General features: G+C 37.4%; 1 protein-coding gene across 19 annotated transcripts in view; it reads left to right on the top strand.

Annotated features, from left to right (window-relative positions):
* Positions 1-22,300, top strand: part of MEF2C (myocyte enhancer factor 2C) — a 137,938-nt gene extending 115,638 nt beyond the window's left edge. For 8 of the 19 annotated variants that reach the window (XM_071730950.1, XM_071730947.1, XM_071730952.1 and 5 more), the window contains 5 exons: positions 5,596-5,673; positions 6,660-6,832; positions 9,055-9,184; positions 10,086-10,221; positions 17,226-22,300. In XM_071730950.1, coding sequence (XP_071587051.1) covers positions 5,596-5,673; positions 6,660-6,832; positions 9,055-9,184; positions 10,086-10,221; positions 17,226-17,547 — 839 coding nt within the window. In that variant the 3' untranslated portion in view covers positions 17,548-22,300. The remainder of the gene's footprint in view (positions 1-5,595; positions 5,674-6,659; positions 6,833-9,054; positions 9,185-10,085; positions 10,222-17,225) is intronic. The other 11 variants (XM_071730956.1, XM_071730958.1, XM_071730962.1 and 8 more) reach the window with 3 other exon arrangements.
* The last annotated feature ends 294 nt before the right edge of the window (positions 22,301-22,594 follow it).

Raw genomic sequence — 22,594 nt, 5'->3', positions numbered from 1 at the left:
TAGTTGCTTACTGGAATAAGGATTAATTTATAATCAGGAGGCCAGCTAATTCCTGAAAGCATATTTTGGAGAGGGGGTTATCTCAGATGAGATTTGTGCATCCTGCACATGTTTAAAGCTCAGGCCTCTGCCATTTACTGCAAGATTTTTGGAAAAGCTGTTAAGCAAGCTAAATTTCGGGTGAGCACCACTGAAAACTGTGAGTTTTGGTGCTGACCTTAGTGTGGAGGATCACTGCATTCCTAGCACAGAGCTTGAGCTAACTTTTGCAAACATGAACAGTGAGTGAGAAGGGAGCCCTGTGCCAGGCTGGGGACATTGGTCTGTGCCTGCTCCTCATGGGAGCAGCCACAGCACCAGGGGCAGGGAGAATGTTTTTCAATGGAAAGACATTTTTGAAGGATTCTCTGATCCCTGACATTTTGTTTGGTCCTTAGGGAGTTATCACACGTGGGAATGTAGTTCTGGTGCCCATCGTGCAGTGCCCATCTATTTGAACTGCAGACATGTAATATTTAGAAAGCACAAAACTGGAGACCACTGAAGAGTTTTCTGAAATTATTTTTCTCAGTAACTACAGGTTATTGAAGTTTTGAGCCAAACAGGGTGACTTGGAATATACGAGTTCTGAGATGAGCCCAGCTGCTGGTAAATAACCATGTTAGAAGGAAGCAGTGTTGTGGAAGTAGAAATAAATTAATCAATACATTTAGAAATAAAGATATAGAAAAGGTAGCATTTCTGCCTTGAAGCTATATGCTTTATTCCTTTTATATAGAGCTATATTCCTGAGATGGAGTGCCATTAAAGAATTATGAGTAAATAGTAAGAGGCTATGATTGGACAGTACTGGAATATAAGTATATTGACAAAAGTAACAGTATTGCAAAATTTAAAAAACACAATCAGGACCTGGACTTGCATCAGCTATTGATGCTTCCTTGCTGAGCAACAAAGGGAGAAATAATGATGGTAATTCTTGATGGAGATCATTCCCCCTTTTCTCAGTGTATAATTTGCAGCAGACCCTCACTGCCAGACTGTCTTCCAGAGGCTGCAAGGAGGGGGTCCAGAGATGTGCTGAAATATCTGCCTGAAGCCTGGGAGACCTAATTGCAGCAAGAAATATTTTGCAGGATTGGTCACAGATCCTTATGTGGGTAGCCAGAGGGTAATTCTGCAGACAGTCAGGTGCCACCTTTATATTTATTTTGTTAAGATGTGAACTCCCTAGACCAAAGTGGAAGAATGCTTACTGCAAAAGTTACTTTATAAACATTTAAGCATGGATCTTATTATAGCAACAAAATGTAACCACAGTTTTGGTGATCAGGTTAGTTTGCCATATACTTAGTTATGCACTTTACTCAGCAGTGAAGTATTTGCATGAAGTGTAATGGTCTGTGAATCACAGGTCAGGTTTCTGTTCTCATGGTCTCTCATTCTACATCTAAATAAACTCATCTATTTCTCCATTTGGCTGAAAAAGCATCTCATATTTCTAGCCTCTTCAGTCCAGGTCATGTCCTTAGGTTTCCAGAAGCATGTTTTACAATGTGTTCCACATTGTCAGGTGGACACAGAGACACTTCTTTACCTCCTGTTTCTGCCTTAGAAGCATCATCTCTGCCCTGAAGGAAATCTGAGCCCAGTTCCTGCAGTATGAGATACATGTGTCCTTTTTCAGTAATAGCTGTGTGCACCTGCAAATACTTCAGATGAAGCAGATTGGAAGGATGTTCCAGATCTCACATGGCACTAGCCCAAGGGTTAGAAATAAATTTGACTACTCCATCCATCTAAACAGTTTGTTAGGGTAGCTGGCAGTGCTCAACTCTTTAAGTTCTGAAGAGTTGGTTCCTAATTCTTTCTTGATGGTAAACGTGTCACCAGAACTTCCTGGGGACTGGGGGCAGCTGGGAGCCAGGAACAGAGGTCCCTGGGGAGACAGGGCAAGGTTTGGCAGCCAGGACCCATCCCATCCCACTGCCCCAGTCAGGGAGCAGGACCAGTGATGGGGCAACAGGGGAAGATTCAGCCCCAGGCATCTCTGTGGGAATAGGGATGGGCCAGGATGTTGGTCCATGGCTGGGGGTCTGAATCAGGCTCAGTGAGGGGAAACATAAGCCTGGTTAGAGGACACTGAATGTTAATGACACACTGTTAATGACACTAAACAGGAGAGTTAGTAGTAAGACCCTTACTGTTACTATATGTAGATTGAATCAGACAAGGGACATAGTGAAACTGAAGAATAAGAGCCACAGAACTCACTTTCTTCATAACATACTACACATATAAGCACACCATATACACTGTTTTCCTTGGGAAATCTGATGAAGCCATTTACCTCCACTGCAGTGGAAGCAGTGAAGATTTGACTGGTTTCCAAAATGAGATCCCACTAACACCCAGAATTGTGAAATGGGAATCACAGTGTAACCTTTAGCTTTCTGGAACCCCAGTGCAGGTGGCTTTCCACGTACCCCTAAATTGCCTGCACTATTAGCAGTATTTTAATAATTCCCAAATGCTGTCCTTTTTTGTTCCCAGCAAAGGACAACTGTAGTGTCATAAGACCCCATACATAATGAGCAACAATTTCCCATTGACAGTTATAGAACCTGAATGGCAGGAATGAGTGAGTAAGAAATAGACCTGGATATTAACTCAGTCTTATATTGTTACAGGAACATCTATTTTTTACTTTACAATTTTTCTGAATTGTTGGTTCCTAGAAGTACAGCCATGAGCAAGAGTTGTTAAGCAAGTCTTCTCCCCCTTGTCTTCCCATTCTTCCAATATCAGTTCATTTGCAGCACTTTTGTCCTATTTTAATCCAAAAAGGAGATGATATATCACAAGCTTGCCCAGGATGTGGGACCTTAGCAGGCTTGAATGGTGGGCCAGTTTTCCATAACACATATGACGAAAACTACACATAAAGTACAGGTGCTACTAATGGAGGATGAAAGAAGAGAAGTAAACTTTGCTCTCTGTCCTGTGCTGAATAAATTTGGACCCTTAAATTCTTAGAGCGTGGAAGCAGCCATTTAAGAGCAATATGTGAATTCATAGCATAGTTGAAAACATAGTTTTTCATGAGTAAATAATATTTTTTTTTAAATTCCTCTTGACTGACTAACTACTGGTGCATAAAAATAACTTTTCTGGATGTTTTTAAAAAATAATATTGCAGGGATTAATCATGCAGTCAGTACTTGGACAGAATTCCTTCTAAAGTCAATGGCACTTGTGCCTAAATACAGAATGTGGGAACATGCCCAAGAAGAGCATTCTATGCTCAGAAAGTATTTGTCTTTATATTCTGCCATTAGTCCAAATACAAAGTCTGGCACTGCATTTCATGACACGTGCTGCTCTGCTAGTTCTGTCTAGAAACAAGCTCTTTTGCTGTGTAAAATATTTTTACTCTTTCTAGTCAGTATAACAAACAACATGAGGAAAAAAAATTTCTGATGAGAACTTACTGAATTGAAAAAGCTGCAAATTTACAAATTCTGACATACGCCCCTTAAAAACTTGTGCAGCTACTGTTTTTATTTTCATTATACATTACAAGTTATATCTGTAGTGTTCAAAAAATGTTCTATTCCAGCAAAAATATGGCTTTTAACCAAATAAAAATGTAAAGCCAACTTGCTCTAAAATCCATCTGTTTTTCATTTTCTTATAATCTATAATCAGGAAATCCATTCATACATGACATATAATTTTTGTGCTTTCAAGTGGATAGTGGAATGCGATGTTCTGCATACAGTCACATCTAAATTGATAATTGTCCAGGCAGAGTATAATTTTAAAGTATAGGATGAAGGAAGGTTTAATTTGTATATTAGAAGTCTTATATATTTTTTTTTTTTTTTTTTTTTGCCTCTGAATGTAAATGAGGCCATTCTCTTCGGTGGATTTATCTGAAGGTGGGACAGCTGCCTCCAAGCAGGCCACAGCTTTCTGAGTAAAGAGGATACGGTTTAAAGAGCTGGTTTAAATGCAGACTCTTCTTAACTGCAAACCACATGCATGCATTCATCATTGATTTTCAAATGATGGGTTTGTGTATCATTGGTTTAAGGTCCACGGTCTTACATTCCTGAATCCACATTATACTGAAAGAATAACAGTTTGGTGGCTGGAAAGAGGAATGGTTATTACATGGCTCCAAAATGCTAGCTGGCATCACATGCCATGTAGAGCAGAAATCTGCTGGTAAAAGCAGAGGGAAGATTGCAGCAGTGCTTAAAAATAATTTGATGTTCTAAAAATATATATATGAGAAGTATTATCACTGTTCAAATATTTTAAATCAGTAGGTAAATAATATAAAGGTCAGATGGAAGTTTCTGAAGAGCAAAGTTTTATACAGATGCATTCTTTCTCTTAACTATTAATAGTAAGTAACTTATATGACATAAACCTTACACAGAGAGATTTCTTGTAAGAGTTTCTGTTCTACAAAAATCACAACTATAGACACAAAAATACAGATTATAGAGCACAGTTTTTTGTTAAATATCTTAGGTTGTATATCGTAGAACTAAAAAAAAAAAAAATTCCTTTTCACTCTCCAAACAAGTGGTTGTCATACAACAGATTTCACACGTCAGATTTACTTACAGCTCCTGTATGAAGCCACCACCACAGAAAATTTACTTTCGCTTCAGTTTCTTTGTTGATCTCTTCTCCACACCATTAGTTTTTCTGTGTTCAGTTTGTGAAAGATCAACTTTTTAAAAAAGCACTGAAGTTTCTTAAACAAAATGTTGTGTATTCAGAACACAGCTTCTAATTTCAACGCCTCAAGTAACACATAGCGTTAATTAGAGCACAATATGAAGCAAATCCATGTTGAGAGCAAGTGTTCGTTTTTAAAAAAGAAAAAGCCTACAGACACAAAATGGTAAATTCTTGACAACGTTCTGCTGTTTTATCTTGATAAGTGTAAAATACACTTTTTTCTTTAATTTGCATTATGTCACTAAACCTAAGATATTATTAAGGTACTAAAGAAAAAGGCTAAATATGAAAAATAATTTCTGAGTGCTTCTAAACTTTCATCTTAATTAATTTTTGCAAAGGCTTGGGAGATCATGGTAATAAAAAGCATGAAAATAAGCAAGCCAAGCCAGAACTCTGACTGGTTCACAAGGTACCTGACAAGTAAAGAAGTTGAGCATTTTGTGATATATTCCCTGTGTCCTGTGTCTAGAGCTCACAGTTCAGTATCTTCCAGAGCCTGAAGTGATGTTTTTGTGTTTAATAGCCTTTAAGATATTTTTTTTATCCATGGATTTGCTGATCTGATAAGTGCAGTTAGCTTTTGTGCTTGTCATGCATGGACACACTTCAATATTCTAAGTAGAATACAGATTCACTCTTATGTACTGTCATGTTTGTGCCCACCTCATAGACTTTATAAATTTATTTTTATAATCTACTTCTGTCCTTTGGGGCTGCAAACCCCATTTCAGTTCAGAAACAGTGAGATACTGAGTTCTACACTGACTTTGGGACTACAGGGGAAATTTGAAGGTCCAGGGCTTCTTCCACACTCACTCACATTTCTATTTCTAGGTTGTGTGCCACAGCCTGTGATCTGGGAAGAAAAGATGAGCACAGATTACAAAGTCTCTCCTAGCATTTGTCTTCTTGGTATTTGTTTGTAAAAGTTTTCTCTTTCTGTAATAGTTTCCATGCTGTTCCCTCTGTCACTGGGCGGTTTCTGTATGTCTTTGGATCCTGTGCAGATAGAATTTTAAGGCTACACTAAAAAGTCATCTAATTTCCCAGACTTTGTGTGGATAAGAAGTGAAATTATAGGCAGATGAAGTAGAAAGGTCTCATTTTAGTAGAATGGTAAATCAGTAACCTTAGGGGTATGCAGTTGTCAGTGATTCATGGTGAGCAAAGAAAACACTTTTCTGAAAAAGACAAATGAAGCAAGTGCTTGTCAAAATTGTTCCTGAGGTCTGCAGAAAGCAGAAGGGAGATGAAGATGAAAGATACAGTGGTATTTTCCAAATAAGGATATGCTCTTGCTCCCATTGACTTTAGTGTTGACAGAATCAGGTTCAAAAAGTGTGGTGAAAGAGCCAATAAACATTTAAGAATCTTCCTAGTCCTCCCCCTGCCTTTTCTGGAAATTATAGCCTAGCTATACTCATCCTTTGTTTAAACACAAAACAAAATCATGACCTGGAAAGGGCTGAGTCAGGCAACACAGAATCTTCTGTAGTTGTCGAGAAAACACAGCAGAGCTTTGACATATTTTTTAAGCTGTAAGATTGCCTGACTTTGCTGATTCTCTTCTAAGTCAAATGTGAAATCTTGGCTGCTTTGAGTACACAGGATATTGTGCTATATACCATAGTGCTGTAAACAGAGGTGCATGAAACATCCCAATTTCAGCACATCACTGAGAGGGCAGCTGCCATGAGAGAAAGCCTTTTAAGACCAGCTTTTCCAAATGTATCATGTGTTGTGTTTTCCTATAAAGATACATTATACAGCAAAGTTATTTACGTTGATTTTTTTTTTATTTGGCATTTTCATCGTTCAGACTTAATAAATATATTGTTTCTAATCTTCCTCTCTCTTTTTTTTTTTTTTTTTTCCTTTTCTTTTTAAAATCTAAACAGGAAATGGATATGGCAACCCCCGCAACTCACCAGGTCTGCTGGTCTCACCTGGCAACTTGAACAAGAACATGCAAGCAAAATCTCCGCCTCCAATGAATTTGGGAATGAACAACCGTAAACCAGACCTCCGTGTGCTTATTCCACCTGGAAGCAAGAATACAATGCCATCAGTGGTAATGCATTTTCAAAGCTCTCTTTTAATCTCCTTCAGATACGGGATATTTAGGAATCTCAAGGCCATCTGGAGTAATGAAAATCAGGCGAATTGTCCACATTTTTGCTTCTTCGGTCTTTGTGGCTAAACCTTAGGGCTTGACATCGAGCTGAGGATGTGGGCAGAGCCTGTTTGATTGCTTTTCTGAAGCCTGTTTACTTCCTCCCTTTTTTCTACTGAGTTGCAAAATAGGAACTGCATCCTGCACAGTCTGAATTTCTACACACTCTTTCGTAGTCACTGGAATAACCTTTCCTGGATTTGTTAAAAGGGCTGAGTGTAACCCTGGGTATTCCTAGCCTAATGTATTTTTCTTAAGTCTTTAGGCACACTTCCCCTCAGCAGTTGGCAGATTAACTACAAATAAAGTAATATGAACTATATCACTCTGAGCTCCAAAGGCCAAATTTTGTAATGATAAAAGGTAGTAAATAGAGTAAGAAAAAAGCAGGCATGAAACTACTGTATGTCCTGCCAGAAGTGATGAAATTTGGGCAGATTATTAAATTAGAAAGTTGAATCTTGAAGGTGTCATAGATGTATCTTGTAGTTCCCTTCTGAAAGTCAGTTAGTGGATGCAAGTAAATCTTTCATGAGGGATTTAACATTAAAAGTGAGCTTAATTTAAAAAGGATCTTGATGGTCAATTTAAGTGACACTATAACCACATTTTTCCATTATGTAACAGACACTATTAAAACAACTTCCAAGCTGGCTACTTCAGTTTGACACATAATAAATTAACTTTGAACATCAAAATAAAACCTGCATTAAATGTGATGCAGCCTTCTGAGAGGATAAGTAACAGTCTCCTACAGGGCAATGCTGAAAGTCGACCAAGGCAGTGACAAGCTGTCTGCATCAAATGATTTATTCCAATGTCCTTTAAACTGATACTTTCCAAGGGAATCTGTGAATGGTCAGGTCTCCTGAACACAGGTATAGAAACACAGTCTGCAGCCACTGGGGCTGTTAAAGAAATAATGAATTCTTAGAGAAAGTCTTATGTTAAAAACTGGAGAGATTGTCCTCACAATTGAGACAAACATCCCATTAGAAGGACAAAGAAGAGATCTATGAAGTGGTTTTTTTCCAAACTATGTTCTGAAAGTGTTTGCTGTGCTACCTCTGGCAGATAAAGCTATTCCCTAGGCCAGAAATCTGCATGCTGGTAAATATTTATCTTCACTAATTTTTAATGCTCCTTTCCTATGCACTCAGTCTGAGGATGTTGATCTGCTTCTGGTAAGTGGTAGTGATGTTCATTTTAATAACAAGGAAAAGGAAAATCAGTTCTTCAATATGACTGATACTTTTGTAGGTGAAGTGTTGGTTGAAGTAATATGGAAAACTTAACCACTGCTATATTGGGAACTACAAGGTCAACATAATTTTTGAAACACAGCAATATAGAAGGCCAGGTGCTGTTGCTGCACACACTCAAGTTGTGGATGCTAGAATGAAACTTTCTTGTGGCTGGTGCTTTGCAAGGATATAAACTGAGCTGTTGAAGACAGTGCAGTTTTATGGCATTTTTTTTTTTTTTGGTGGCCCACTGGTCGTTTTATCCTGCCACTCACAGGATGAGAGTTCTCTAGTGCCATTTTTACAGTGCAACGTCCAGTGCTTGGGAGTTAAAGACAAGCAGGTAACTGCTGTGCTACCTAGTGCCCTTGAAGTTTGTTTTATCGAACAAAAAAGAATTAGTCCGAGCTCCACCTGCTGGTAAGAGTTCAGAGTTCAGTGCTCAGCCATCATGGGGTGCCCTTCACTTTCAAAGCATGAAGTCTAGTAGGGCTGGGTTTGGGTTTTGGTTTTGGTTTTTTGTTTTTTTTTTTTCTCTTCATTTGAGTGAAAAAGAAAACAATAGGAAGAGAGTTTACATATTTCATTAGTTTCTCACATGATCTGCTTCTCTACCCACAATAAAAGCAATCTTACTTATTACGAGTTCAGTTACCTAGGAGATACTGATGTAATGTTACTATGGTGACAACTGGTCCCTTGAAGGCTTGTAAATGATAGGGTTGGCAGAGTTCATAAGAGCCACATGTTAAATGATTAATTTCCAGAAATTTGTATCAGCTTGTAAATCTCATGCACAAAACATACCCAGAAAGCTAATACGCTCAACTGCCTTAAAACTAGTCAATAATATGTTTATTTTACTTACTTTGAAAGAATCAGAGGATAAATAACTCCCAGTCTGCTCAGTCATTGGCTACTCCAGTGGTTTCCGTAGCAACTCCTACTCTACCAGGGCAAGGGATGGGAGGATACCCATCAGCCATCTCAACAACATATGGTACTGGTAAGTATGGGTGCAAGATGTAAAGGCTGGGGGAGGGATCAAGATCCTGACAAGTGTCTATGGCAGTAATAATGATTTAGCTAGTATTCACTGGGGGAAAATGAAAATTTCATAACTGATAGACTTTAGCACTGCATTTACTTGTTCTGTCCCTTTCACTAACTTGAGACATGCCTGTTTGAAAGTTAGCTATTGTCTTCAAGTGGAAAACTGTTTTGATAGCTTTATTTGCTTTAATTTAAAAAAAAAACGTATCTCCTAAGACATTTCTTAACCATACAAATGCCACAGATAGTTTCTTGTAGTTGAGTGCAGCTTCTGAATGTCCTGTGAGTAGTGGGAGCAAGCAGTTTCACTGGCTGCTAAACAGAACTCAGTATCTTTGTAGGGCTAACACATAATTACCTGGGAGAGACCAGAAATGAAGCCTCAACAGATCCTTTCCAGTTCCCATTGTGCATTGCTGCTTGCTGGCACACAGATCCAGTGCTGTAGGAGAAGACTGTCTCTTTCAGACACAGGCTGCCCACTGGGTTCTGCAAGAAAGACTGTAACTAAAATATTTTTCAGGTTTTCAAGTCTTTGAGTCTGTGAGAATGCATCTGCAGTTGTGTGTATGTAGCTGTAGCATGGCGGATACACAGGCAAAGAATGCTCTGGGTTTTACAGATCCATAAAAGCCCTGCTAAATTACAGAATAATTATTAGTGCATTATTTGCTCCCAAGTTAATGAGTTGAGAGAAGAGGAAGGTCTACTTTTTCGGCTGCAATTTAATGTGATTGGTGTAATTAAAATTAAAAGGCTTACAAAGTGACGTGAAAATTATGTTGCTAGTTATTGTTTAATTGCTTCCTTCTTAATTCTCTTTTAATTATTATCTTTTCTGTTTCCACATCTAGAATATTCTCTGAGTAGTGCAGATATATCATCTCTCTCTGGGTTTAATACAGCCAGTGCTCTTCATCTTGGTTCTGTGACTGGCTGGCAACAGCAACACCTCCATAACATGCCACCATCTGCCCTCAGCCAATTGGGGTAAGCAGTGTTTTCTTTATTTTATTGTTATACAGTGACTTCCATCTCCCAGTAACCCCAGTTCTGAAATACATCAATAGAACATATCAGCACATACTTAGGATGTGCAAGAGCTCCATTTCCCAAAACTGGAACTACATATCTTGTGAAAATTTTGCTAGGTAGCTAAAATGACATATTCTGTGTCCATGACATATTCTCAGTGTAGTAAAGACTGCTGTTTATGTTTTTTCTCTTCATTTATTTAAATATCATCTTATTTCCCTACTAAAGACCAAACTAAAATATCATTTTATTTCACTACTAAAGACAAAACTAAACACTCATATTGTACTATTGCTGTATTTTGCCATTTATGCTTTTTATTTCCAGTTACTATAGCACAAACGTTTACAGCAAACTTGAAAATTTTCTGAATATTTTTAACCAAGCAAGAGTGACATAATGATTTTACCTGAAATTAAGCCTTAACCTTATCTAGTAACCACATACCCCCTTCCTCTCAGCTCTGACATGCCAGTTTCATTTCTTTGGATGTATATATTTTACAGGCAAGTAGCATAATTAGGACTAAAAACTGTAAACCCACAAAACTTGTGGTTGTTTGCCTGTGCTGGGGATGATAGGTGTTCGTGCCCTCTAGTGGATAAATTCGAGTGATTTAAGATGGGTGAAGCACAGTGCTACATTGTTTTAGGATTTTAAAAAGTGTGTAAACTCACACAGGGAAGTCACCCAGTGCATTATTGAAAAAGCCATTGGCTCAGTGAAGTGAACTGGAAGAGTAAGATTTTCAAAAATCCTATTATCTGCAGTTTCTATTGAGTAAGGATAGACATTCACCAGCATGCCATACGTAGCCTGATGTATGGCTAGAATTTTGTTTTCAGTATAAAACAAAAATCTGAATACAGCTGGAGTGTACTTACAAGGAGAACTTTAATTCCTACTCCTTTCTTTTTTGTTTTGTTTTGTTTTGTTTGTTTTGGTTTGGTTTGTTTTTTGTTCAGAAGGAGGTGTTGCACATATTAACTAATTTTTTACAAAATATTTGCCACAAAGTGAAACTATTTAACACTATAAGTGTGGGTTGAACTTAAAAATTCTCCTTTTTATCTGACCACTTTTTGTACTTTAGTATGATTTCTTTTTACCATATGCAGATGGTTTGGGTTTTTAAAGGACCTCTTTACAAGTGTTTCAGAGGAAATAAATTTTTTTAAACCTCATTTCTAAATAAATTAGCATCTATAGATACTAACTACATTAAAACATACAAACGAAATAGTTCTTTTGCTGAAAAAAAAGTAGTCTTTATACCTTTCTCTTATACTCTTTTTTATTTTTGAGTATGCACTGTGTCTGGGGCAATATTCAAGCTAACTGTACAACTAAAGCTGTCAAGTTTCAAATAAGTTGCAAACTCACATGTTAGATATCAATGCATAGCCTTACAATAAGATGATTGTTTACACTGGTGTACCAAAGGATGTCATAAGGCTATTTGGTTAACCAAAAAAAGAATAAACTAAATCTTAAACTAACTACATGCCTTTTCAGATACGTCACATGTCATCATATGTTTCTAATTCATGTCAAAGAATGTCAAAGTGTGATGGGCTGTGGCTGGTGGAATATATTCTGAGTTGCTACTTCCATTGTTATTCTTTCAGTGATTTGTAAATGAAGCAGCTTTGAATGCTGCTCCACTGGCACTTCTGGAGAAGTCTTCTATCTGCAGAAAATCACAATAATTTCTTTATTTGATTTTAGTCACTGAGTTTTACACGCGAAAGCACCTCTTCTGATTTGGATTATTTAAAAACTTTAAATTATGCAGAACATACTCGTTCCATATGAAGCTAAACTAGAATTTGCAGAAAGAATAAAACAAGCACACAAAATCATAGTCTTCACCAGGTATTTGACAGAACACATCTAGGAAGTTTCTGATGTCCCAAACCCCTGTGCTGCATGAGGTCATATACTGGAAAGATTTGGCAGCTGTGAGATGTTTTTGGATAGCAATAATCTGAAAAGACCTGTGAGAAAACAGCTGGAAGAGACATCCTAGCTCTCCAGCAGGTTTTGATTTCACTAAAGTCTAAAAAGATAAAAACCAGCTCTGCTTCCTCAATACACAACGAAATTGGGTACTAATGGACTAGGGTGTGGTTGCTCCAGATAAATCCTCCACAATCTCAGCAGCACTGTCAGAATCCTCTTTAAGACAACTGGAGAAGATCTCTGCAACCTAACTCATCATTTTTCACGTTGACTCTGTAATTACTGATGTCAGCAGGCTTGAGGGCAAATTCCTGAGGACATGGGAGTTCACTTTCCCTATCTGCACAGTTTTGGGCCTTTTGCTGAGCCTGGTGAATAGGATCACAAATATGGATATCCAAATATCCATATATATCCAAACATCCATATATATCCAAATATCCGTACTTGGAAAATGCCCAAATTACAATTTGATATCTGTTGGGCATTAAAACAAAGTTAGACTTTTCAGCTTTTTAGGTTAAAAAGAGAAGTAGTACTTTCACAGTCTCTAAACTGGGTCTTCATCTGGAAAAAATACACCCACATTCCATGGGAAATCAATCCTTCCCAGAACTTTGGGATGTTGTCTGAATGTTGCTGCAATGTCTCTTACTGAGAGGGCTACTGATTTTTTAACATGGACCAAACAGTCTATGAGAAGTTAATTGCTGCTAGCCAAAAGGAAGTCCATTCCAAACTTTTAACCTAATCAGCTAAAATTTTTTAGGCACAAGTCCATTATATGGAAAATGTTCTCTTTCATCTGAATTTCCCAGTCTAAGACAGAATCTTTCCTTCCCTATTTTAGCTTCTGTAAAATACAAATGCAAACACAGAAACAGCATTTCATCTGAAGAATATACAAACTGTTAATGTAACTTCTACCCACCTGAACAAAAAATCATCCAAATCCAGCATATTGTTGACTTGTTCCTGTGACTCTTACATAGCAAACTTAACACTTAGAAACCACTGATTTTTGTTAGGTAGCAGCCATATCTAGATATGGACAATTACCCACTGAGCCATTTTTACTGAAAAATTTAGGTACATGTTTTGTGAATTTATATCAGTTCAGACAACTTCCTTGTTTTGTATAAAAGCCTTATGTATTTAGGCTTGAGCCTAGGTGTTTTTGGTTTTTATACCACCACTGTAAATAACATTTTCCAGTGATTCAGTTTCATATCAATTGTCATTTATAAACTTCTTTATAAAGTGTAGGCCTTAATGTTTGAGAACTGATCAAAATATCTTGGCACAGAGGGTCTTACTCTGCTTTTACATTGATCAAAAATATGAAAAAAAAAATAAAATACTGTTTTTACCTGAAAGAGAAACAGAGGGGAGGGAGGAAGGTTGCATTGCTAGCAAGTAAAAAATACCCTCTGTTCCTCTAATTGCAGCTAAAGGTACACAACAAAATATTGAGGTGAATTTTCAGTGGCTCCTTCTATATATTTATGACTGGGAATTATATGAAGTTATGAAGTAGAACAATTTAGACAGCCAAGTGTGGTTATATAAGAAAAGTTGTGTGAGGCTTCATCCAACAGACCATTTTTGTCTCTCTGTACAAACCTACCTGGTGCAAGTTTGTTTCCTCACTCATCACCTGCTCAGACCTGCAGTTCTACCTGTGCATGCTGGGCTCCCAAACCCATTGGAGATTTGAATAGATGGAGGCAAACAGAGACCTGATGTAACTGGAATCAGCAAGGATTAAAACCACTTGCAAGCTCTTTGCATCCTGACTTGCTTCCCACCTCTTGCACAGCAGAGCTGTGTGGTTTTTTCAGTGTTGAATCCAGATGGGATGCAGAGTTCCCTGTTGCATTCCAAATAAACATCACATTTTCACCGTGCTGGTCTCAGTAAGAACTGCTGTGTAAAAGGAAAATGTTAATTTTCTTCATTGTCCCTATCCAAAGAAATGTTTTCAAACAATATATATATAAAAAAAAAAAGGTGATTAAATCAACAAGAGTGGACTGTATGGCACTTGAGTGCTTATAATTATACACAATTCTTTGAAGTAATTTGCTTTATTTTCTCGGTGGATTTTCCATATTCAAAATCTGTTTGTTTACCATTGAACTTAGTGTAGGTTTCAAATGATAAAAATAGGGCATGCCTCCTGGACCAAACCTGCATAGTTGTATGAAGCAACAGTCTAAAATATATATATTGGTACAGACAGATACAAACAGCTGTTTATGCTATCACAAACATATACATGAAAACGGATAATTTCATAGCAGACAAAATTTTCATTTTTTTTGTAAAGCAGATTCTATTCTAAATAGAGAACAGTGCTCTGTTTAGAATACAGCTCTAAAACCTATTTCACCACTCACATCTATGGGTGATGGAAGGTTTCCCCTTTAATTGACCATTTTAGCTTACATAAGATTCTTGTTAAAATGTTACAGTAACGACACTGAAATTCAGAAAAAGGTTTAGTAAAAAACAGATTATAGTTAAAAAGAAAAAAAATATTCAAAATAGTTGCTTTGATTTATTAATATTGCCATAAACTTAAAAAAAATTTAGTCTTGACCTGCCAAAATTACCTCATTTTCAACTGTACCAAATTTGTATGCCAGGTATTTACATAGCACTATTGGCTCTGTGTCATTAAAAATGCAGCTTATCCCTCTAGATTTGTTCCTTTGGGGGCTGTCACATAAGAGAATGCAAGTGTGTTCTATGTGAACAAACCTGACTAAACATGGTTGTTTTTAACCAGAATGGTTTTTTTTTTTCATATTCTCAGCTTTGCTGAGGGGTGTGTCATCTTCCCACATCAGACACTTATAAATCAAACCCCCAGGCTCCACCACCCTTCGTTATAGCACTTTCAAATTTCACTATCATCGTGGCATTTAAAATCATATGTCATATTACTATTTTACTAACCTTACTAAACCAGCAGCCTGTTTTCCCAGGTGAAGTCCTAGCACCTCCTAAGCAACTGAAAAATAAAGTCACTGGAAATGAAAAGCAAAAAACCAAACAACAAACAAACAAAAAAACAAACAAACAAACAAACAAAAGCCCACACCACCACTCCTGGTTTGTTGGGCTTTTTTAATTGTTATTATTGTTGGATTCTCTCCAACAAGCTTCCAGGAAAAGAGTGGAATGCTTCACTAAATTGAAATGACAAAGTCTGATATTTATAGTTTCTTATATGTGTTAGCTTAGTTAGTTTAAAAAAAGCAAAGAAACTGTCCTCCTTGCCATTAAAAAAAAAAAAAAAAAAGAAAAAGAAAAAAAAAAAGCCTACCTTTGCTATTCTAGGGGCTAGTGCTCATGAACTCTGTGACTTAGGAGAGGAATCACTTCAACTTTGGCACATTCATCCATATAGGGATGAAGGGTTCATAAAAGCAACTGGAGGCAAATCATCCTGCTTTCTCTGTTTTATAACAAGATCCATTATTATTATTATTATTATTATTATTATTATTATTATTATTATTATTATAACAAACATTATTAGAGACTGTAGTAACCCCTGATAACTGATATAATTCAATACTGAGGTCACACAGTTTCATTTTGACTCTGTGAGTAGGAAACATTTTGTCTTTCATCAAAGTGACAGTAAACATTGCTTAAGCAAAGCTCAACTCCCAGCTGTAGGAGGAAAAGTGGAGTTTTTTCAGTAAATGAAAATAAGACAGCAAAACTTAATTGTTTTCTCTAAATGTTTCAAAATCACTTCCAAGTCATAATATTTCTTCTGCCTTCAGTAAAAATGCACGTTTAAGCCCTTTGGGCTTCAAAGCTTCTGAGGCCATCAGTCTCCCCCTTGTATCCTCACTTTGAAACCATCTGGCTGGGGCTAAACACTAACTCCAGCCTAGCAAATAGTGCCTGAAATGGACCACGATGTGAACTGCATGTTGAGAACTTTATATTAATAGTGAAAAGCCAGGTTTTACCAGGAGGTGGTGCTTTTGTACACAACATCCCGCAGAACCCAGCAGTCTCGTTTCTCCCATAGAAACGAAGCACATTCCCAGTAATTCAGTCTCCTGCCTGCCTGTTCCACCTTCCCTCTGACACCACCCGTGAAAATGCACAGAAAGAAAATGAACTTACAGTAGTTACACAGCTTGCCTTTGAAAAAGTTCTAGCAGTTTCTCTTGATGCTTGGAGCATCCTCTGAGCTGGGCTGATCCACAGGCAGAGTACAATCCTCTGACAACTTCCACAACTCTTCAGCTTCTCTTGGGTACTTTTATTCCAAAGCATCCTGGACTTGAGTTATGAGTGGATAGATTTAAACCATAAAATTGTACCTAAGTCCTTCCCAGCCTGTGGTGTTTCATGAGTGTCAGTCCTAGGAGCAGTCATTTCAGCTCTGTTCTTAGAAGGTGTAAGATGTAGCTAGCCCTGGTTTTTGTCCCTGCTTTGCATCTGAAGTCACCTGTCAAAACGAAGAGCAATGAAGGAGTTGGGTGCATTCAAACTGATGGGATTAATCCCAGCAGAAAGCCCGTGCCTCCCCTATCTCAGCTGGTGCATACTCACGCACACACAGACACAGACACAGACAGAGTAGTTACAAAGAAACCTGCAGGTAGCACCAACAGTGCAAAGGCTCGCCTTGCAAAATTTCCACTCGAGTCAGAAAAAAAAAAAAAAAAAAAAAAAAAAAAAAAAAAAAAAAAAAAAAAGGAGAGAGGCTGAAAGCAAAACCTCTTTTCAAACTGAGGGCACGATCATTTGTCGTGATGCTTTCATCTCTCTCCATTTGTGAATCCTGTACCCCAACCAAAAAAAAAAAAAAAAAAAAAAGAAAAAGAAACAAAACAGAAACTGGTGTTCTCCTGGTGCTCTGCTCCCCCACGAGCCTTTCCACTGGTGTTCTGTGTGAGTGTTTGTGCATATCTGGGGGCTCCATGCCTCCTCCATCTGTAACTGGGTTTCCTTTCCTCCTACAGAGCTTGCACTAGCACTCATTTATCTCAGAGTACAAATCTCTCCCTGCCTTCTACTCAAAGCCTCAGCATCAAGTCAGAACCTGTTTCTCCTCCTAGAGACCGTACCACCACACCCTCGAGATACCCACAGCACACGCGCCATGAGGCTGGGAGATCTCCTGTTGACAGTCTGAGCAGCTGTAGCAGTTCCTACGATGGAAGTGACCGAGAAGACCACCGGAATGAATTTCACTCCCCCATTGGACTCACCAGACCTTCGCCGGACGAAAGGGAAAGCCCCTCTGTCAAGCGCATGCGGCTCTCTGAAGGATGGGCGACATGATAACTTTATTATTATTATTATTAATTATTATTACCTATTAGTTTTGGGTTTTTTTGTTGGTTTTTCCTTTTCGTTTTGGTTTGTTTTGTTTTTTTTTTTTTCCTTGCAGTGTGTGTGTGTGTGCTATACCTTAACGGGGAAACCGGGGGAGGGTGGGGTAGGGGGGGTCGATATGCATTAAATGTGCCGTGTGTGGAAAAAAAAAAACAACAAAAAAACAAAACAACAAAAAAAAAAAAGGTCAGGTACTCTTGTTTTGTAAAAGTACTTTTAAATTGCCTCAGTGATACAGTATAAGGTTAAACAGAAATGCTGAGATAAGCTTAGCAGTTGAGTTGTACAACAGAACACTTGTACAAAATAGATTTTAAGGCTAACTTCTTCTCACTGTTGTGCTCCCTTGCAAAATGTATGTTACAATAGATAGTGTCATGTTGCAGGTTCAACGTTATTTACATGTAAATAGCAAAAAAAAAAAAAAAAAAAAAAAAAAAAAGAAAACATTTGCCAGAAATGGCAGATCTTTACTGAGAGAGAAAGCAGCTGTTATGCAACATATAGAAAATGTACAGATGTTTTGACAGACCCAGCTGTTGGGTGGCCATGAATTGATGCTATAAAGAGAGTGGGTCACCTAACATACTGAAAAAGCTAACGAACATGCAGGCATATAATTAGAGTATGGCACTCAGTTCAAAAAGGATCAAAACATTTAAAGAGGACCATACTTGTAAAAAATGTTGAGTTTGAGGGCTAGAGCATTCAATTCTAAAAATTCTGGGTCTGCATCACTTATTAGATAAAAAAAATATAAAAATATGTACATTACATTTTGCTTATTTTCATATTAAAAGTAAGACAGAGTTTGCAAAGCATTTGTGGCTTTTGTAGTTTCCTTAAGCCAAAATGTGTTCTTTTTTCCTTGATAGCTTCGCTAATCTTTTAAACAGTCCTGAAGAAACAAACTAAAAGGACTTTTTGTATAGAAAGCACTACCCTAAGCCATGAAGAACTCCATGCTTTGCTAACCAAGATAACTGTTTTCTCTTTGCAGAAGTTTTGTTTTTGAAATGTGTATTTCTAATTATATAAAATATTAAGAATCTTTTAAAAAAATCTGTGAAATTAACATGCTTGTGTATAGCTTTCTAATATATATAATAATTATGGTAATAGCAAAAGTTTTTGTTATCTTAATAGTGGGGAATTATATTTGTGCAGTTGCACATTTAACTATTTTCTTTCAGTTTTCACTGGGTATGTATTACACAGATCAAGGTCAGCTGTTGAGAGACTGATCTGTAGAACGTTAGAACTTACCCATGTTGTAACAACTTAAATCATTTTAATACAGCATTTTACAATCAGTTGGGTGAACTGCGATCCATTGTATATACTGATTAGTTCTTTCATGCTGTTTTGTGCATTGTAACAAGTTAAGGGCCCTTCTATTACTTAATGTCCTGCGTATCTTGTAGTTTTCCATGGATTAAATGACAAAGTGGCATAACCTGGCCCTTTCTCATTAATTAAGCTGGTATTCTGCCTGTCAGAATGGGATGTGCAGCTCTAACAGGCTGTCAGTTACCTGAGTGCAGGTGAACATTTGCAGAAGCTGTAGGGAGAGTTCGAGGGAGGGATTGGCACCAACAACGTGGCTGTTATGAGGACTGCCCCCCTCTCTCACAGATTTAAAGCTCTCAGGAGAGTTCATCCACCCAAGGGCCCTTCAGAAGGCGATTGATTGGTCTTAGGCAGCCGATGCTGGCCATCAGGTCCCCGGTTCCCACGGGCCTCTTGTGGTCATGTCATCTCACAGTGGGCACCTTCTTGAGCAACGCTCCCCCCATCCTTCCCCCACACCCCCCCCTGAACCTTGTATTTGCACCCTAGCAAGATTTCCTTCAGCAAATGGCACCCACATTTTTTTTTTTTTTTTTCCTCCTGCCTCATATTGCTCCTTTGACTGAAACGGCTGAAGGGGGAACTTAGCATTTCTGTAAGCCCCTCTCTCTGTCCCTCTTATCAGCAGAAAATGATGTATTCAAGTGTTTCAGTTTCACCTTTCTATCAAAGGGAAAAAGTGTTTAAGCAAAATGCTAGTGCCAGAGTAAAAGTGTAATATTTCTCCTTTTTCCAAGAGTCCTTCCAACTCTCACCTACACACACTGACACTATGATGAAGGCTATAGATGCGACAGCTGAATGTCAACACAGAAGAGTTTTGTTGAGGGAAATCCACTCTCTGCTTCCCAGCTGTACATACAGTTGCTGTGCACTGCTCCATGGTAGAGTGTACCTCTCCGTAGAGAATGTTGAACAGGCTACAGTGTGCATTGTGACATACACTTTTCACTTATATCATGACTTTTATAGGAGCCTGCCTCACAGGCACTCTCAGCCATGCATGGGCTAGTGCATAACCTGGAGAATCATTAAGCAGAATACTGTGCTACTAATTGTGTACATCTTATCTTGTGTAGCAGTCTGCAGGGTGAAAAAAAAAAAAAAAAAGATACGCATGTTTAAAAAAAAAAAATAAAACAAAAACAAAAACCAAAAAAAAAAAAAAAAACAAAAAACCAAAAAAACACCAAAAAAAAAAACCACAAAAAAGAAAACCACAAAAAAATGAAAACAAAATGAAAAAAGGTAAAATGGGGCCCACGATTAATTTTAAAACACAAAGAAGCTGTTTTTGAAACCACTTTCTTCACCTTCAGATTAACCTATACTCATATTCTCTCCGAGAATTTTAAACCTTGGTGTGTCAAAAATATGCAAATATATCACAAATGTACCTTGTAATTTCAAGAAAAAAAAAAAAATACAACTTTATCAGTATTATAGTAGAAACTTGGCAGTGGGGAAGGGGATTTGGTCTATTGATATATGAAGAATAGCCATATTAATAGTTTACCTTGCGATTTGCCTCAGCAACGCATGAAAAAGGAAAGATACCGTAATTTAACAAAGATGCAGTGTAATATATTACTGCAACTAACTAGGCAGAATTAAAAGTATTGCCTGGGCAATTTAAATTAACTCTGACAGTGATTTTTGTATAAACACAAGTAGAACAGAATCACGAGAAAATAAATGCCAGTCACCCCTCCTGTTCCTGCGGCAGAGGGCAACTAACGCTTACTGGCAAATTGTGGGGGATAATGCATATTTGCAAACTGATCTAAATGATAAGAAGCACAACTTTGATTGTGAAGTCACTTTCTGTAAACTAGAAACTGTCTACCTTTCTTGTTCCTTTATCTGTACCTTACCATTTATTGTATTTGCAAAGCTAATTTGGGTTTATTGTGTGATTCCTTTATATTTAAGGAGTTTGGGGCAGAGCCCTGAAAGAGTATTAACATTTACTTTACCTTAACCCATGCTATATAATGTTTTAGGCAACATTCTTAATTGTAAGTTCAAACACCTGAAGTGGCATTCTAGACATCTGCAAGTATTGTTATAGCTAAGCTAACCTCTATTAAAAGGTGTTGTCAGTTAGTGTTTAATTGCTGGTGACAATTATATGATATACCCTATCTGCACAACCTGTATATTGTATGCATTGGGCCATTTGCAGTAAAGCTTTTGTCATTTCAGTGTTTTTCAAAAGTTGTGTTTTATAACAAAATGGCTTATATTTTTCCCAGAAGAGGAATTTAGCAGTTTTTAATGAATAATATAAAAAATATCTGTTGTCCTCAGATCTTTTTCAGGTAAAGCTAGCGTAAGAATAAAAGAACTCATAAACTGTTTTCAAGGATGTCAACCCTTTTGTATTGTATGTGTTATCCTATATACCCTCTTTTATCTATAGTCCTAACAGAGCTGTTTTGTTTTCCTTCTTCCTTCGCCTTGAAGGTAAATGCTTTGTAATTTTTTAAAAGCCACTTGAAACCTCAATAAAGGCTGTTGCCTAAACATGGCATATTTCATCTGTTCCTGTTTGTGCCATCTGCTGTGATGTCGTCAGTTATATGGCATTAATTTCCTGCCACTACAGGTCTCTTGAAGGACTGATGGAACATTGGTGTCTGTTAGAATGCTTCAGACTGTAGATGTAATAAAAAGGCTTTTGTTAATATATTTTAACCAAAGATGTGGAGCAATCCAAGCTTTGAGCCACAGACCTTCTGCATCAAAAATACCCATTTGATTCTTTTCATAATCAGGTGTTGCATTTCTCCCTGCTCATACCTCAGACTGAACCGTACCTCAGTTTGATTCAAAAAAAAAAAAAAAAAAGAAAAAAAAAAGTCAGTTAAGTAACTCATTAAAAAAAAAATTAAAAATAATTTAAAAAATAATAATTAAAAGCAAAATGCAGTGCCAGAGTCTTTTGTGGAGTAACTAATATCGGACCTGGGTTACCACAGGCATTACACTTGGATTGCTTCAGATGGTTTGTTGTATCCTTTTTTTTTTTCCTTATTTTCTTCTCTTTCATGGGGATTTGCTTCCATAAAACAATGGTGATAACAAAATAGCTTGTAAATGGGAGCATACAAGCATTTGCAACAAATATTAAAAGTAGAGGCTCACAGCGGCATAAGCTGGACTTTGTCGCCACTAGATGACAAGATGTTATAACTAAGTTAAACCACATCTGTGTATCTCAAGGGACTTAATTCAGCTGTCTGTAGTGAAACAAAAATGGGAAAATTTCAAAAGATTCTCCTGCTGGAAATAAGGTATAATTTGTATTTTGCAGACAAATCAGTAAAGTTACTGGCTTTCTTAGTGATATGGTGTCTGTGGTGCATTTTTTTTTTTAATTAATCTAAATAATGTTCCATTTTCACTGTTTTGCACTGTAATACCTGAAAAGAAAAAAAGAATCAGCACTTTAACAATGGGCAGTTGCCTCAAGGTCCCTCTGCCTGCCACTTGTGCTTGCTGAGAAAATTAATCACCTTTTTGTGGTGCCCTGATCATATTGGTGCCTCACCACACATCATCCCACCAAGGCAGAGAAACTCCACAGCTGCTCTGGAAGTTTGTGTCATTTTGAACAAGTCCATCTAAATCTGGCCCTGAT

The sequence above is a fragment of the Heliangelus exortis genome, chromosome Z (assembly GCF_036169615.1).
Source record: "Heliangelus exortis chromosome Z, bHelExo1.hap1, whole genome shotgun sequence".
NCBI classification, from domain to species: domain Eukaryota; kingdom Metazoa; phylum Chordata; class Aves; order Apodiformes; family Trochilidae; genus Heliangelus; species Heliangelus exortis.
Note: the sequence above shows the minus strand (reverse complement) of the source record. Positions and strands in the feature narration are given on the sequence as shown.